This window comes from Morone saxatilis, unplaced genomic scaffold, assembly GCF_004916995.1.
Source record: "Morone saxatilis isolate NCDOM2014 unplaced genomic scaffold, NCSU_SB_2.0 Contig11, whole genome shotgun sequence".
Lineage (NCBI taxonomy): Eukaryota > Metazoa > Chordata > Actinopteri > Moronidae > Morone > Morone saxatilis.
The window spans coordinates 28,115,176-28,130,616 of record NW_023339663.1 but is presented as its reverse complement, the minus strand read 5'-3'; the positions used below and the strand labels follow the sequence as shown (position 1 = coordinate 28,130,616).

Below are 15,441 nucleotides of genomic sequence, written 5' to 3'. Positions count from 1 at the left end.
CACACACACACACAGACAGAGACATCTGCAGGTCACCATCATCATAGTGGGAATAATACCAGGGATGGTTATCATAAAGGGAAGCTTTGAGCTCCCGGCCGTCTTGGGAAGATGATTTGGCTGGCCCGGAACAATGAACTGTGGGAATCCGCTTGTCCTGCATTGATCTTCCTCCCATGGCATCCCCTGCAAGGCTGTCAGAGCGACGGACAGATAAAAAGAGCCACAACATTTTTCTTTCTCTCTCTCTCACTCCCTCCCGGTGTCTTTCTTTTCTCTCTGTCAGGAGGGCTCCCACTGATCAGCGGGGATGAGCTGAAAGTTGAACTACCTGTTGACAGGACCTCTTAAACAGCCCTCAATGACATATTGTGCAAGAGAAAGAGGGAGAGGCGCAGGCTCCTGTTCATTCATATTTCTCACTGATCTATTGAATCCGTGCTCTCATCAAATCCTTGCTCCACTGCTGTTATTTTCTCAACGTTAAAGCGGTGCAGGGGGTTATGTTAATCCAATGTTAGTCATACGTTTTAAATAAATGGATGCTCTGTGTTCATGTAGAAAAAAAAAAGCCTCTTTCTGTTTTTCCAGTGTTGTGTTTTAGAAGTTGTCTGCTACATGAGAATGCGACTGGTGTGTGATTGGTATTTTTGGCCAGGCAAATCAGGTTCTGGCTCTTTTCAAGCCACTGGAAAGACCTACCCAATGATCCAAAATCCCTTTGCGAGAGGGGGACAAGGCACATATTATATACAAGGTATTGTAAATATATATATATTTTTTATTTTCACCCAAAATAAATGTTTACAGGGGCGTCGGAATTGGGGGAAAGGGGGATTGAGTATACAGGGCCATAATGTGAGGACGGCCCACAAAAATACTATGAATAGCCGTGGATGCAGGGAGGGGCCCATAAAAATGTGCATGGTCCAGAATTTTGTACTATGCCCCTTTGTTTGCTCATATTTGTAAGACAAAAATACCCATTTAAAGTGAAAACTAGATGGGGCCTGGTCTTGGCCATGTCTGTAAGTCAACATTTTTTTCCCCATTTAAGATAGAACAATCCACCTCTGAAGCCTCTTTTTGATAGTGCTGTTATGAGTTTTGATCAAGAGGCTCTAGGCATGGGATGGAGTTAGGATTGAATCTGGCAGGGCTTGTGTGACTGTCTTCCATGTGCAGTTCAGAGTGTTTTCGCCTCATTACAGAAAGTAATAATGCAGTGAAGTCAAAGAGCGGTAGAGAGAGAGAGAGAGAGAGAGAGAGAGAGGAAGGAAAACAAGGCAGGTTTTTTATTGGATTAATTAGACGCCTTGCAAAGACCACCTGCAATAGAAACAAAACACAAGCCAGGAAGAAAAACTCATATCTGGGTCTGTTACCAAAGCACTAACTCTAACTAAACCAACCTTTACCCAGAGGTAATTGATCTTTGGAATGACGAGGATGCTCTGTTTGTACTTTGAAAACATACTTTTGAATAGATCTGAATGTCCCTGCCGCTTGTGTAATCACAAAATATTTAGCATTCAACTCCCAGTACGAGTAACATATGGTAAATACCCACATTGTCCCTTCAACATCAGATTGCTAGCTGCACCCCCACTCGTCTCATTAATGATTTGGTGCAAATATGATGGAATTCAGCACATTGTGAATAATGATTGATTTGTTTAATGCAATGAATTTGTTCATTAGGACTTAATGAGGTATTGCTTTGTGATTAGTCGATGGGTTTTGTGTCGATACATGTCAAAATAACAAAGTAAAGTTCAACTAATGGCTTTTCGATCCTTTAGTTTCTCCCCATCTTGTCTTAAATGTCAGAGGAAAGTTTTATGACAAAACGCAGGCCTGACAGTAAATTCAAGAAATGGGCTCAGAAGTTTGCTTGAAATTGTTTATTTTAATACAAATGTATAATAGGTAGCCATTCCTAATATTGACACCGCCTTTCGTATACTTCAATAATTTATATGATTACAATTAGAGAGAATAACATATAAATCCCTTTTGCATTTATGATGCATAGTGCTATTGATAAGACAGAAATGAACTGAGCACATTCAGACGCTGACTGAAATACACTTCCATTGTGCTACAGATACCACTTATAATTAAGCTGAGGCTTGAAGAGAAAAAAGAGCAGAGAAGAAAAAATGCATTTAGAGAAACTGAGTGAAATCAGTTTCTGTGTGTGTGTGCATGAATGTGAGGATTTGGCGTGTTTACGGGTGCACGTGGTGCTTTACTGAATATTAAACCACACACTATAAAGACAACAACTGAACCGTCGTGAGAAAATGCTAAAGGAAGTCTTTGTGGTTTTAGAGGTATCAGAAGAGCCAATAGTTTTAATGAGGCAGCAATGCTGCACATGCCAGGAAATGATAAGGTTATACAGGTTAGAATAACGGCAGATAGATACTGTACCAGTATCTAAAGCTACAGAGTGTTGTTCATATCGGAGGCTACACAGGCTGCACAGCCATGGCAGTGACAGTGAGACATAAAAGGGACAAAGTGACACCAAGACTTTCCTTAATACAACCGGTAAGAATGACTAACCTGAGCCTTGATCTTCTAAAGCATAGTACTTTTACATTAAAATTGCAGTGTAACAGTATAGTTTTCTCAAGAGAGTTTTTCTCAAGAGAGTTTTCTTCTGTACATTTGATGGATATTTTGCAAAAGATTTGTAACAGTAACAGTTAGGATGATGTGATTTCTGTGGGCAGCCATTTGATAGTGCTGTGAGTTGCAACATACTCACTGTGTCTGTTAGAGGGCACGCGCATACTGAATTGTTGTCTCTAGTGAAAGGGTTGTGTTCGAGTGCATGTCTTTTCCTGTGTGTGTATGTGTTCCTACTTGTACGCCACCCTCACATTCCCTTGCATGTGTGTGTTGATATGAGCAGAGGGGGGATGTCACATAAGAAATGTCCTTTTTAATCAGGGGAAAAAATATAAAATGACTCGGGAGCAAGGCAAGCATATTAATGTGCCTCATTTGCATACGCTCGTCAGCCAGGATACGTTTATAAAAAACACAAACTGGATTCGTCAGTTCATTTCACATTATTCCATTGTCTATCTGCCTTTGTTATATGTTAAAGATAAAGGCAGAAATCAAATTGAAGAAAAGGGCAAGCTGCTATCTCCCCAAATGAGCAACAGCTCATCAGCCTAGTTTAAATCACAGATTTCTATTCCAAAAGGCAGCCGCCTCTGTAAAAAGGGCCCATTCAAATAAGGTCTTCTCCGATATAAGCACGCCTGCTGATGGAAGCTGGGGTGTCACATAAATACAATTTAAAACCTAAGCCATTTAAAGCAGTCCAACAAAGTTTTATCTTTCCTAGCAATTCTCTCCTAATATAATTCTACAATAAATGTACACATATACAGTATGTATATATATTTTTCAAGTATAAACTTTGTTATTAGGCTGTTACAGTCAGTTGCTTTATTTCTCAGATGAGTGCGACATTATTCAAGTCACATGACAACATGGTCATAAGATCTGTCGTAAATTTAAGTAGGCTTTGACGGAAGCATTTCTAGCAGTTACACATAAGCCTGCGGAACATAGCATGCTCATTATATTCTTGATGAATTCAATTGAATTGCTTAAGATACTTGTGGGGAGAAATAAGGAGAATTCAAAGGGCAGCCCACAAGTGTCACATTCCTTTAAACACAAGTGGAGACCGGTCACAGTGTCTAATTCATGTCCACAAGATAAGAATCCACCATCGACAGTGTGTTGGAGGGGCCAGTGGCTAAAAGAACAGGCACCCCTTATGTCTACTGACCTCCTACTGATGGGAGAGAGAGGGAAAAAGAGTGAAAAAATTCAAATGAATTAGAAAACAAATAAGCCACAATCGAGAGTCCCCCCAGCTTTAGAAACATACTGTAGGTGGAGAGAGGAAGAGAACGACAGAAGCAGAGCCTTAGTTGCCCTTCATGCCTGTAAAATGTATATTGAACATGTGTGCACATATTTAATGTGGGTGTGCCCCGTTGCTGCCAGATTGGGTCCATAAGCTGTCTAAAATGATTCCACTTTCTCTTAAAAGTGAACTTACCTAATGCCAGTGCTTTACACTGCCTCTCCATGAAAGGATTTTTTGATGATTAAAATCATGCGTTATAACACAGTGGCTGCCACTGTTACCAGGCAGCATACTAATCAGCTTAATGAGATATTATACAATATTTTGTTGACCAAAGCAGAACCGTGGTTATTGTTTCTGAGGGTTTGACCCCTGCCAGCAGCCAGAGGAAGTGTGCAGATAGATGTTTATACCTCTCCATCTGGAGAGCAGATGGATCTGCATTAAAACCAGTGTTATTCTTTTTTGTTATTTATTCACTGATGTTATACATATGAATACCTTTACTGACAATACAACATTCTCAGAACATTGTGATAGATTTTGGTTGCATTACAGCAGCCCAGGACTACAGCATTATTCTGTGTCATACAGTTGGTAGAACAAATACCACAAAGTAACTGCTACCTGCTTATTCCTCTCAGACTTGAGGGTGTGCTTATCTGTTATCTACTTTTTTCATCAACCAATGCATCTTTGGCTGCATAGGGAACCCTTTCAACACGACCAACTGTTCTTTTCTCCGTCCTAGAAACTGTCAAAGAGTTATGTAGAGAGAAGAAGACAGACAGAGAGAGAATTGGGGGAATAGGAAGAAGCAGAGGGAGAGCAAAGTGATTCACATCAAATGTAGTGCAGCTCTTTAATGGAATTTTGCGCCAAGACAAGTGTCGTGGCAACAAGATAAGAGTGTTGTGTTTACTGGAATAACCCCTTGGTTTTAAGTGCTATTGTTAATATCATAATTGTAGTATTGCGGTGGCTTCCCGACAATGCCGTTGCTCCGTTTCATTAAGGCGTGTAATTGGTGGAATTCTGATAGGATGGGCACAAGTAGCTTAATTATACACTGCTCACTGTGTTTACAGAGTAATTATTCCATCCAAAATGGTGTTACATTTTGAAAAAGTTCTAAGGAGTCACAGCATTTCTCCAGGCCCTTGGTGCTGACAATTCATGCAGTGCTCTGTGCATCAAAGACGTACATTTTATTTCCCAGTACTGGGTGACACAACACAGGTGTTCCAGTAACACATTAGGCTAGAACATGATGTGGTTTGATAATATTTGTAATCTGGAAAGCAAACACCAAGAGAACATCAACACCCACTATGGCATAGTATCTTTAAAATGCATTTTTTGTTTAAAACCTTGTTAGGATTTATAATTCAATAGAAAAATATTAAATTATTTCTAATACGTATCCTTATTTCTGTCTGCTTTTACAGGATGGAGGACTCTAGTTTGTGTCTTGGTGTGTCATCAGCGGTGCCCGACACTGATGCCCATCTGAGCAGTGCAGTGTTAAATGGCCGCTACCCCATCAGTCAAAAGCTTCATCAGCTTACTGCCCAGCTAGGACACGCTTTTCCTGACCTACACCGCCCACAACAGATCCCTGAAGAGAAAGCAGCCACGCCTTTGGACGAGAAGACCCACCACGCAGCCCTGGCCAGTCAACCTATTAGCAGTCAGATGGCCCTGCTAGCCAATCAGCTCAACCGAGATATTGATGCAGGGGCACTAAGTGGGTTGAATGGGCGTGTTGACCTGCAGCAGTTTCTCAATGGCCAGAACTTGGGCATCATGTCCCAGATGAATGATATTGAAGATGACGCCCGCAAGAATAGGAAGTATCCCTGTCCATTGTGCGGCAAGCGTTTCCGTTTTAACAGCATCCTGTCACTGCACATGCGCACACACACAGGAGAGAAGCCCTTCAAGTGCCCCTACTGTGACCACCGAGCGGCTCAAAAAGGCAACTTGAAGATCCACCTACGGACCCACAAGTTGGGGAATCTTGGTAAGGGCCGCGGCCGTGTCAGAGAGGAGAATAGGCTACTGCATGAGCTGGAGGAGAGGGCCATCCTGAGAGACAAGCAGATGAGAGGGAGCGGCAGTCTCCAGACAGCTCAAACACCCCATCTGGGCATCAGCAGCAGCAGCTCTAACACTCATCAGCAACAACTAGGCTCAGCCTGTGGCCTCCTTCCCCCCTCTGGCCTTGCCACTCCAGAGACTATTTCCCAGCCTTCTTCATCACCCAAGCCGGCTGGCACCCAGGATGAACAGTCCCTGAACCCAGCCACAGGGTTCCGCTGCACCTTCTGCAAAGGGAAGTTCAAGAAGCGTGAGGAGCTTGACCGCCACATCCGCATACTCCACAAGCCCTACAAATGTACTTTGTGTGAGTTTGCTGCATCCCATGAAGAAGAGCTGATAAGTCATGTGGAGAAGGCCCACATCACAGCCGAGACCACACAGGGCCAAGGTGCTGGTGGTGCCGGTGGCATGCAGATGGCCACTGAATTCCGCTGTGACGTATGTGGCCAGGTATTCAGCCAAGCTTGGTTCCTCAAGGGTCACATGCGCAAGCACAAGGACTCCTTTGAACACTGCTGCCAAATCTGTGGCCGTCGCTTCAAGGAACCCTGGTTTCTCAAGAATCATATGAAGGTGCATCTCAACAAGCTGGCTATCAAGAGCAAGCCGCCCCAGCCTAGTGAGCAGGACATGGCTGCCGTCAACAGCATGAGCAATCTGGCTCAGGAAGCTCATGCCAACCTTTATTCCCGCTACATCTCCTGTCTACAGGGAGGCTTCCTTTCACCAGACAAACAAGGCCTGAGTGAGCAGCACCAAATGTTGGCTAAAGCAGGGATAGCCATGAAGGAAAAGGAGATGCTAGGGAAGCTGCTGGGACCCATGGCAGGAGGCATGGGCCATGGGCTGGGTGAAAATGAGAAGCGCTCACTCCTGGGTTGTCTCAACCTCGTGCCACCACTCAAATCGAGCTGCATGGAGCGCCTCCAGGCAGCTGCAAAAGTGGCTGAGATGGACTCCCTCAATAGCTACCAAGCCTGGCAGATAATGGCTCGTGGCATGGCTATGGATAGGGCTTTCATGCCGAAAGAGCAGCAACAGCATCAGCACCATATACCTCCAGGGCAGGAAGATGAGATGGGTGGTGCTGGAGCCTTGGCTTCCTTCTCAAAGGATAAACAAGACTACTCTTTGATTGCTTCCAATGATAGCTCCAAGCAGAAGCAGCTCTCTGAGGCTTTGCAGGGATCCAAGGCTGCTGGCGGAGCCATGATGTCCATGAAGGAGGATGGAAGAGGCTTTGACAGTCACCGTGACTTAATGTCTCACCACGGTAATGCTGAGGCTCCTGGAGCCCTGGCTGGCTTGGGAAGCCCTAACATCGACTACAGCCTCTCCAGCCTCTCCAGCCTGAAGGAGAAGCCTTCAGAGTGCCCTGACTGTGGCCGTGTCTTCAGAACCTACCATCAGATGGTTGTCCACTCCCGCATCCATGGGAAAGACAGGAGAGGCATTGAGGAAGCCTTCCAGCAGCAAGGTTTGGACGAGCGCCGTGGATCAGCCAGTGACCCCGAGTCCCAGTCCATCAGCCGCTCCACCACTCCTGGTTCATCCAACGTGACAGAAGAGAGCGGAGCAGGAGGAGGACACTCCCAGACAGGAAGCGTCCAGGATGACAGCCCACATCCCTCCTCACCATCTTCAGGTAAGAAAAAAAAATTGACAATGAATGACAACCACTTGTATTATTTTGTCAGTTTATGGATAAAGGGATCAAATTTTATCCTGTTGACTACATTATACTTGGAAATTACATTTCCTTCTTTAATTCAGTGCTACTTTCTTACTGTACTTCAATATTTACCTACATAGTTTTCACTAAGAATTACTTATACCAAGTATATGTTTGTGTATATATCAGTCTTTTAAATCCATCTCTTTAAAAGGGAATGAAAAATAACCCAAATACCCAGTGATGAACCAGGGCCACACATTCCTCACATAACTCAAATACTCATTGTCTTTGTTCAAATACTCACACACCCTCACACACCCTCACAGAGTGGTTTGCTTTTATAGGATGCTTTACACACACAAACACCCACACAGATACAGAGTATAATAAATACATACACATACAGAGAGAGTTCTTATTTTTAATTGAAGTACACATTGCACCGTGTATGTCATATATACTCAGGTAAGGACAGGTATAAGCTGTCTTATTTGAAAGTTCCTCTTCTGGACATGGTAACAGTTGTCCCCTGACACTGCTGTGTTTTTGCTACCACTCACATTAAGCCAAACAGAAGACTCCAGAGAACACAGTCCAGGAAGAGACCTTCACCATTGCATTCACATTTGCAGGTTAGCACTCTAGATCCCTGTGGAACATGAGTAAAGACTGGGAGCGTAGGGACAAACTCGTTTTAACCACAGCGATTAATAAATGTCTTTAATAAACACGTTAGAGACAACCATACCCCTCCCTTCCCCCTACCCAGCAAACACAGGCCGGCCGGGGCTAGATAAGTGTATGTTTAGTGGGATTAAGGGAGGCTCGTTGCTAATGATTACACAAGTTTTTAAAGGTAACTTTCGCTTGCTCCTCAGGGCACTATGCTGGCGTTAAGAAGCGCGTGCCGTAATTAGGTCACGACTATGCGATAATCAGTCGGTTTAAGCTAAACAAGACACTAATTAAAGATATACATATAAAGCAGGTCAAAAAAATTGTGAACTTCATTTGCAAAAGCGAGGATGTGCTTTTAAGTCTTTTGAGAAAAATATATAAATAAATAGAAATATAAATCAGAGTGGCTTAGCTTAAGGCTGTAAGCAACTTAATTCCACCAGTGGAGACGAAATTGTTTATTTATTCACAGAGGCATGAAGTCCTTATCATGCCCGTGTAGTGTGATGGGTTTGAACATGGGACAGGCTATGTTTATTTTAATCTAAGAAATAATAACAGACAACCCCCCACCCCAATTAGGAATTAATGAAAATGAGAGTGAGATAAAAACCTATTTTCTTTATAGAGACTATTAAACATAACACTTTCTCAACAGGGTGGGGGTGTAGCCGATGTAATTATCTTCTGAATTTTAATGCTGGAAGTTTCTCTCTCCATCTCTCTCTTTCTCTCTCTCTCTCTGTCTCTGCATCTCTCTCTCTGTCTGTCTCTTTTGACTCAAGCACTTTGAATCTGATGGGTTCAGCTTGTGGCGTTTCAACAATTTCAGAAGTACTGTATTAACATCCAGTGTTTGGTATACAAAAAAATGACAAGAAAAGCAAATTAAAATAATAACTGACAAATAAAACCAATAGTAGTTACCACCAAATGCTAACAAAGCACAAAGAAATGCATTAGATTTAGTTGAGTGGTTAAATCTAACCCCTAGGCCCAATCTGTGAAGAAGGAGGGTATGATTAAAGACAAAAATGTAAATACAAAAATAAATTAAAATAGTGTATCGGCAACTTTTCACGAGAAAAAAAAAGGCTGCTGGTTCTCACAAGGCCTTGATGTTGCCCTTCCTGCTGCCTTTGTCTAACTGTTTGTGTGTATGTGTGGTTTGTGTTCAGGTAGTGTGTTTCACCCTTAGCGCTCAGTCAGAGGCTGCACTGCTTGATACATTGGCACTATTCAAGCTCTTTGTCAATCTGCCACTGTCATATCTGAAAGGCTGTCCTCACATTGTTATTGTAGAGCTTTGTGAGTGTATGTGCCAAAATCGGATGTCAAACGGGAGACTAACTGCTGGAGAGCATGGCAAAGGTGGAAATAGATTTGTAGGGAAGAATAGACTAAAATGATTAGGCGTCTGAACAGACTGAGGTGCGGTTTCACTGAAAAAAAAAATTATGTGAGAAGTAAACAGATTTGACAATTAAATATGCTGGTTTTGCTACTTCCTGTTTTTTAATCAGAAGTAGCGAAACTTGTCTTTCTTCACGGCTTACACAATGTGATTCACATTTGGAGCTCAGGGACTCTCAAATTAGAAACTTTGATGTGTGAGAAAAAAATGTGTCTGAGTCTCATGTGGAGAAAGGTGTCATGCTTTCTCCTCTGCATGCATGTTTATTGTGTGCGTGTCTGTGTGTGTGTGTGTGTGTGTAGGGTGGTATATGCTTTACAGTATGTGTGCATATCATTCTCTGCTATAGTGAACAGGATGTGGCCACTGTACCATTGTCTTTATCTTAATATCTCAGGTTTTAAACAGATAGGGCTTGTAATTCTCTCCAAGTGTGCGTGCACTTACAGGCGTATGTGTGAGCCTCTGCCCCGCCACCTACCCACAGCAATTTTGAGTTAAACTTGAATTATAGTAATCAAAAATAACATCTCAACTGTGAAAGAAGGTCAACTTTTGCGCTTTTGTCTTTGAGACGGCACTTGTTTAAAAGCAATGAGTGAAAAAAGGGAGAAGTGAGGGGGAAAAAAGAGCAGAAAAACAAAGGCCTCTGTCAGAGATGTCCTTTGAAGACCTTCCTTATTACAATATGGCTCAGCAGCTAACCTTGAGCATACAGTTCTTTATTTCTTTACAACAAAGAGGTAATTACATTTATGCCCATCACCATCTTTTTTTTTTGTTTGGTTATCCTTGGGCTGACTTCACTTCAGTATTATTGTTTCCTGTGATGATCAGGCCTCAAAGAAGCTGTGTTGAGAGAAAACACACTGTGCAGTGTACTCGTCACATTATGAAGGTTCAGCAACAGGTGGACTTGAATGCAACTTATCACATCCAATAGGCTCTGGTGCCTTGGAAAGCATTGGCTTTTGTTTTTTGCCAGCACTTACATGCAAATAACCCACCATTGAAAATCCTAATTTTGCACGATAGCGTCTCCCCATTCTGCTACCACAGTACAGGCAAAATGCAGCTGAATGTGTAAAAAATAGGCTTTGCTGCACGCATGTAAGGCCTAAAGCAGCACAAGTCCTCCTTACATGTACCTCCGCAACCTTCCCAATATGGCTAAACCCCACTCCCACCTCTTGGCTCCTGGCTGTAAAAGACTCAATACACTCCCCCTGGCTCTCTCTTTCTCTTTCTCTCTCTCCAGAGAATCCCCCATGTCTACATTTTTAAAGAGGAACAGCGTTTTAACATGGCAAGGATTAGCCTGCATATCCCTGGTCTTTACCGCGGCTCAAACAAGCAGGCAAAATGCTCGCTCCATACAAATTGAAATTGGATTTGCCAACTTGACGCCTTAGGTTATAAAGCGTGGATATTCATCTAATTGCGACGGTACAATGGGGGTGTAATTACACATGCGGACAAACTGTTACAGTGTAATTACTGTGTCATTAACAGGAATAAAGTAGAGTTGAACAAGATCCAGACTACTATGAATATACATGGTGACAAACCCGATATTGCTTGCAATTCTCAGATAATTTTAGTGAATGAGTCATCAATACTGGCAATATTAATGAGAATTTTATTGCTATTCTTTTATTATCTATGACTGTCCAAAAATACTGAAGATATCTATAGATCAACCAAAGCCAGAATACTATTTTGAGATATTTTAAGATAAATTAAAGACAATGAATATACCTAAACAACCTAAATTAACACATTCTTGGCCAAAAAGAGTGTACCATTCAGGCCAATTTATTCATATTCTGGATCGTTTTGAGACAATAAAATGCAATTATTAATGAACCATGGGAGTACATACACACTATACTTTTAACTGAGGCAGAATTTAAATATCTTAAACATACTGAGCCCCTGGCCGGATTAAACTGATAGGTTGTGCCTTTATCAAGTACAGTGCACAAAGCGGACTATACATGCCCCAGAGAGTGACCCGTACTTCTGTGGTGGAGAAATACAATAAGGCAGCAGAATTTTGAGTGTCAGTTAGCTGAAGGTAATAGAGGTAACTTTGTTAAGGAAAATTTACTTTGTGTCAGCAAAATAACTGCAATAATAAAGGTGTTAAAACAAGATTTTGACACAGAAGCCTTCCACAAAACACAGCCACAACCTCATAATGCAGGGCTTGTTATAGATATTGTACTTAAGTGATGCAAATTACTACAATCAACTTGCATGCAGTTATTCTTGGGCTTACAGGGCCACTGAGATTGCATACACATAGCAATCTAGATTTAACTTCTTTTAGTCTGGTAAAATGTCCTGAAGCCAAGCCTGCTCTGAATGCAGTCAGTCTCAGCTGCTGGAGCTGAAGATCTATAATATTTGACAGTCCAGTCAAAATTACTTTTGCGCCTTTCACTTTGCGGATAGTCTCCCCTTATCCCTTTAGGTTGGAAGGAGGGCTTGGCAATTCATGCAGTGTGATCAACTCATTAAACTTATCTGGGTTGTTTTCAGTGCATTAGCTACAAACTGAGAAAATAAAGAAAATCAAGAATAAAGGAACAGACTATATCCTTTATCTAGATTGGATGATTAGCCTAGCTGATGTTCTAAGTTCATGGTCATAAATGAATAACAAGTGTGTACAATGAAAAACTCACTTTGTTTCTCTGTAGTTATTTACAGTGGCAGCTGCCCTGGCCCTGAGGGCCCCGGGTTCACTGCATGGCGATTACTTTTTTCAGTTGCATTTTTTTATGGGACATTCGCTGTATAAACTGAAATGGTAAGGTCCTCAGGGTGGCTGCTGCCTTTTAGAGGGTACCTGTGACAAAATCTACTTTTACCTTTAATATTTCAATCAATTACATCCATCTACATGCATATTCCTCATTTCATACTGTTTATTCAGATCAATACAAGCTAACTGACACAGAGCAAACCAAGAGCAGTGTAATAGTCCACTGTAGGACTACTGTTTGGTTTGTGGAGCTTTGGGTGAAATGGATTAAGGGAATGAGGGTGGCATGGCTCAATAGGGGCCCAGACCTCATTCCCCCCCAGGGCCCCCGAGTAGATTAATCCGGCCCTGGTTATGTCTGTGAATAAAAAGATTAAAAAAAAAACACACACACATATGTTATAAAAAAAGTAAATCAGGTGCTAGACTGAGTAGAACAACTGACTATGCACTGAAATCTTAGTGAAATAACAGATCAGCCAGGGAGGTAAAAGCTTAATATAAAAATAATAATCTCTAGAATAACTAACATATACCTACTTACTGTATGCTACATTGCTCCTACAGCACCCCACACTGCAGCCAACACTTTGAAATGAGGCCAGTGTGTGTGCCATAATATATGAGTGTGAAACTATGTGCATTAAAAAATAATGAATTATGTCTCTCATTTTTTCCGTTTCTTCCCTCTGCATAAATTACTTTTTCTTTGTAATTGACATCCGTTCCTCTACTACTTCCCCCCTCGCACTATTCTTCTTTTCTCTATAATCAGAGAACTCACTGGTTACAAAACCTGAGCTTTCTACCCCCCACTCATTTGAAGGAGTCTGGCCTGTCATATCTGTATTTTTTATGTGTCACCAAACTTAAATAGACAGTCATTGTGTTACAGGCACATTCATTCCCCGAGCTGTATTTTTGTACAGTAGGTCAGGACTCTGGTGTCTGGTAAATGATAAAAGTTCTATTCAAACGCACTAATTGTCAGTGTGCTGCGCTGATTGACATGTCTCGGATAAATGCAGACTTAGTATTTTTGTACACGCTTGCACAATATAAAAGGCCAATTTATTTCTCTGTTCTTCTTTCTCTTATTTCTTGCACAGTTCATTTGATTTCTCTCTTCCTTTCTTGCTCTCTCCCTCTCTCTCCAAGCCAGTCTCTCAGACTCAATTTGTAAATATTACCCATGGTGGGAATTAGCCCAGGCTTTTTAGATATTTTAAAATTCCAATTTTATTCCGACGAGTGTGTTTGATCGAGGGAAGGACTGCGAGCCCCCGGTTTGCTCCTCAGTATTCCTGGGTGGCTATCAGTGGCTAGCCTTGTCCTTATGAAACATTTATCAGCCTGTTTTATGTCTTAATGATCACGTTAGGATTCCCCGCTTGGTTATGAAGCCGGGACAGGAAAAAAAAAAAAAATGGACTGTTGAGAGAACGAAGGAAAGGCGATGAGAAAATGACACGGGCAATCCAGAAGGGAGAGACTGAGTGGAGTGAGAAAAAGGGAGAGATGACAGGGCATCACATTCCTCAGTAAACAGCATCGCATTATGCCATCCACTCTTTTCAACTCCAAATCTTTGCCAAAACATAGCTTACCTTTCTCCTGGAACAAGCCTCCTTGGCTCTCACACACACACACAGACACACACACACACAAACAAACACACACACACACACCCTCCCTCTTCTTCTGTCTTCCCCATTCCTTTTTATGTTTTTATAATTAAAACATAATATTTATCTTTCCATAACAGAAGGCTGCCTTACTCTGTCAGGTAGACTGTTTGCATATTAATATTCTTAATACATCAACAAGCTATCTTCTCCAGTGTCACTGCTAAAACTGAGCAAGAATAGAGAAAGAGAAGGTGACTCACAAATACGGCACTCTTACTACAGTTTTGAAATGCCGGGGAAACTTAACTTGACTGAACATGCGGGAGAAGAGACTCAAAAGTAGCAGGGAAAGCCTTAAAAAAAGAGAAAGCGGCGGAGGAAGAAAGACATAAATCAACATCACAGTCACAAGTTGTGCTGGTATTGGAAGTGTGTTTACCCAGTCTCAACCTCAGGATGCACATATGAATGCACAAATCCAAACTAAATAAGCGTCTGTTCCTCTTTCAGTCAAAACTACTAGGCGAAAAACTCCACACTAAAATGTTTCTATTCTTTTGATTGTTTATGTGTGTGCTTAACGGAGGGAAGGAGGGATGGAGGGATGGAGGGGAGGGCAAAGCTGAATGAGGGTGAACGCCAAGTTCCTTTTCTCTGTCTGGTGACAGCTGTCTGACTCCGTCAATGTGGGATTCCTGTGAAATGAGGCAGGGCTCTCGGTCAGGGAATGCAAATGGACGGCACTGGGTGGTGGCCGGCCGAGCCGAGCCGGGTCGGGCAGCAGAGGATGGGGCTGTGGAGCGGGGTGGTTGGTGGGAGGGGTGTTTTGTTTGAACAAGTTAGCTTGGGCATGATTGGGGTTCCTCCTGTGTGTGAAAGAGCAAGAGAATACATTGACCTTTGCCTCATTAAAAATGGAGGGCCAGGCATGTGATACCATGACTGAGGAATCTCTTGCTTGCTCTTTTTTCTTCGCCCCTCATCCTCCCCACTTTTTTCCCCTTCTCCCTCTTTCTCTTTTCCTCTCTCTGTTTCCCCCCTCGCTCTGTCATTCTTCAATTTTTACCACCCTCCCTCCCCCCTCCCATCTCAATCTCCTCCTCTTAACCCCATTGACAGGTCACATAAAAAACCTTTTGTATCAACATCAGGGTGCTGACATGAGAGCAGAAAGCGACACGAAAAATGTGCTTCTTTCTTAGTTGTAGCTATCTGCTCATCACAAAAGAGACAGCGAGGGAGAGAGGGAGAGAGGGGGGGAGAGAGGGG

The 15,441-nt window shown here is 42.4% G+C and overlaps 1 protein-coding gene across 2 annotated transcripts in view; it reads left to right on the top strand.

The window, feature by feature from the left end:
- Nucleotides 1-15,441, top strand: part of znf536 (zinc finger protein 536) — a 179,602-nt gene that overhangs the window by 60,660 nt on the left and 103,501 nt on the right. For both annotated transcript variants that reach the window (XM_035652105.1, XM_035652106.1), the window contains exon 3: nt 5,353-7,652. In XM_035652105.1, coding sequence (XP_035507998.1) covers nt 5,354-7,652 — 2,299 coding nt within the window. In that variant the 5' untranslated portion in view covers nt 5,353. The remainder of the gene's footprint in view (nt 1-5,352; nt 7,653-15,441) is intronic.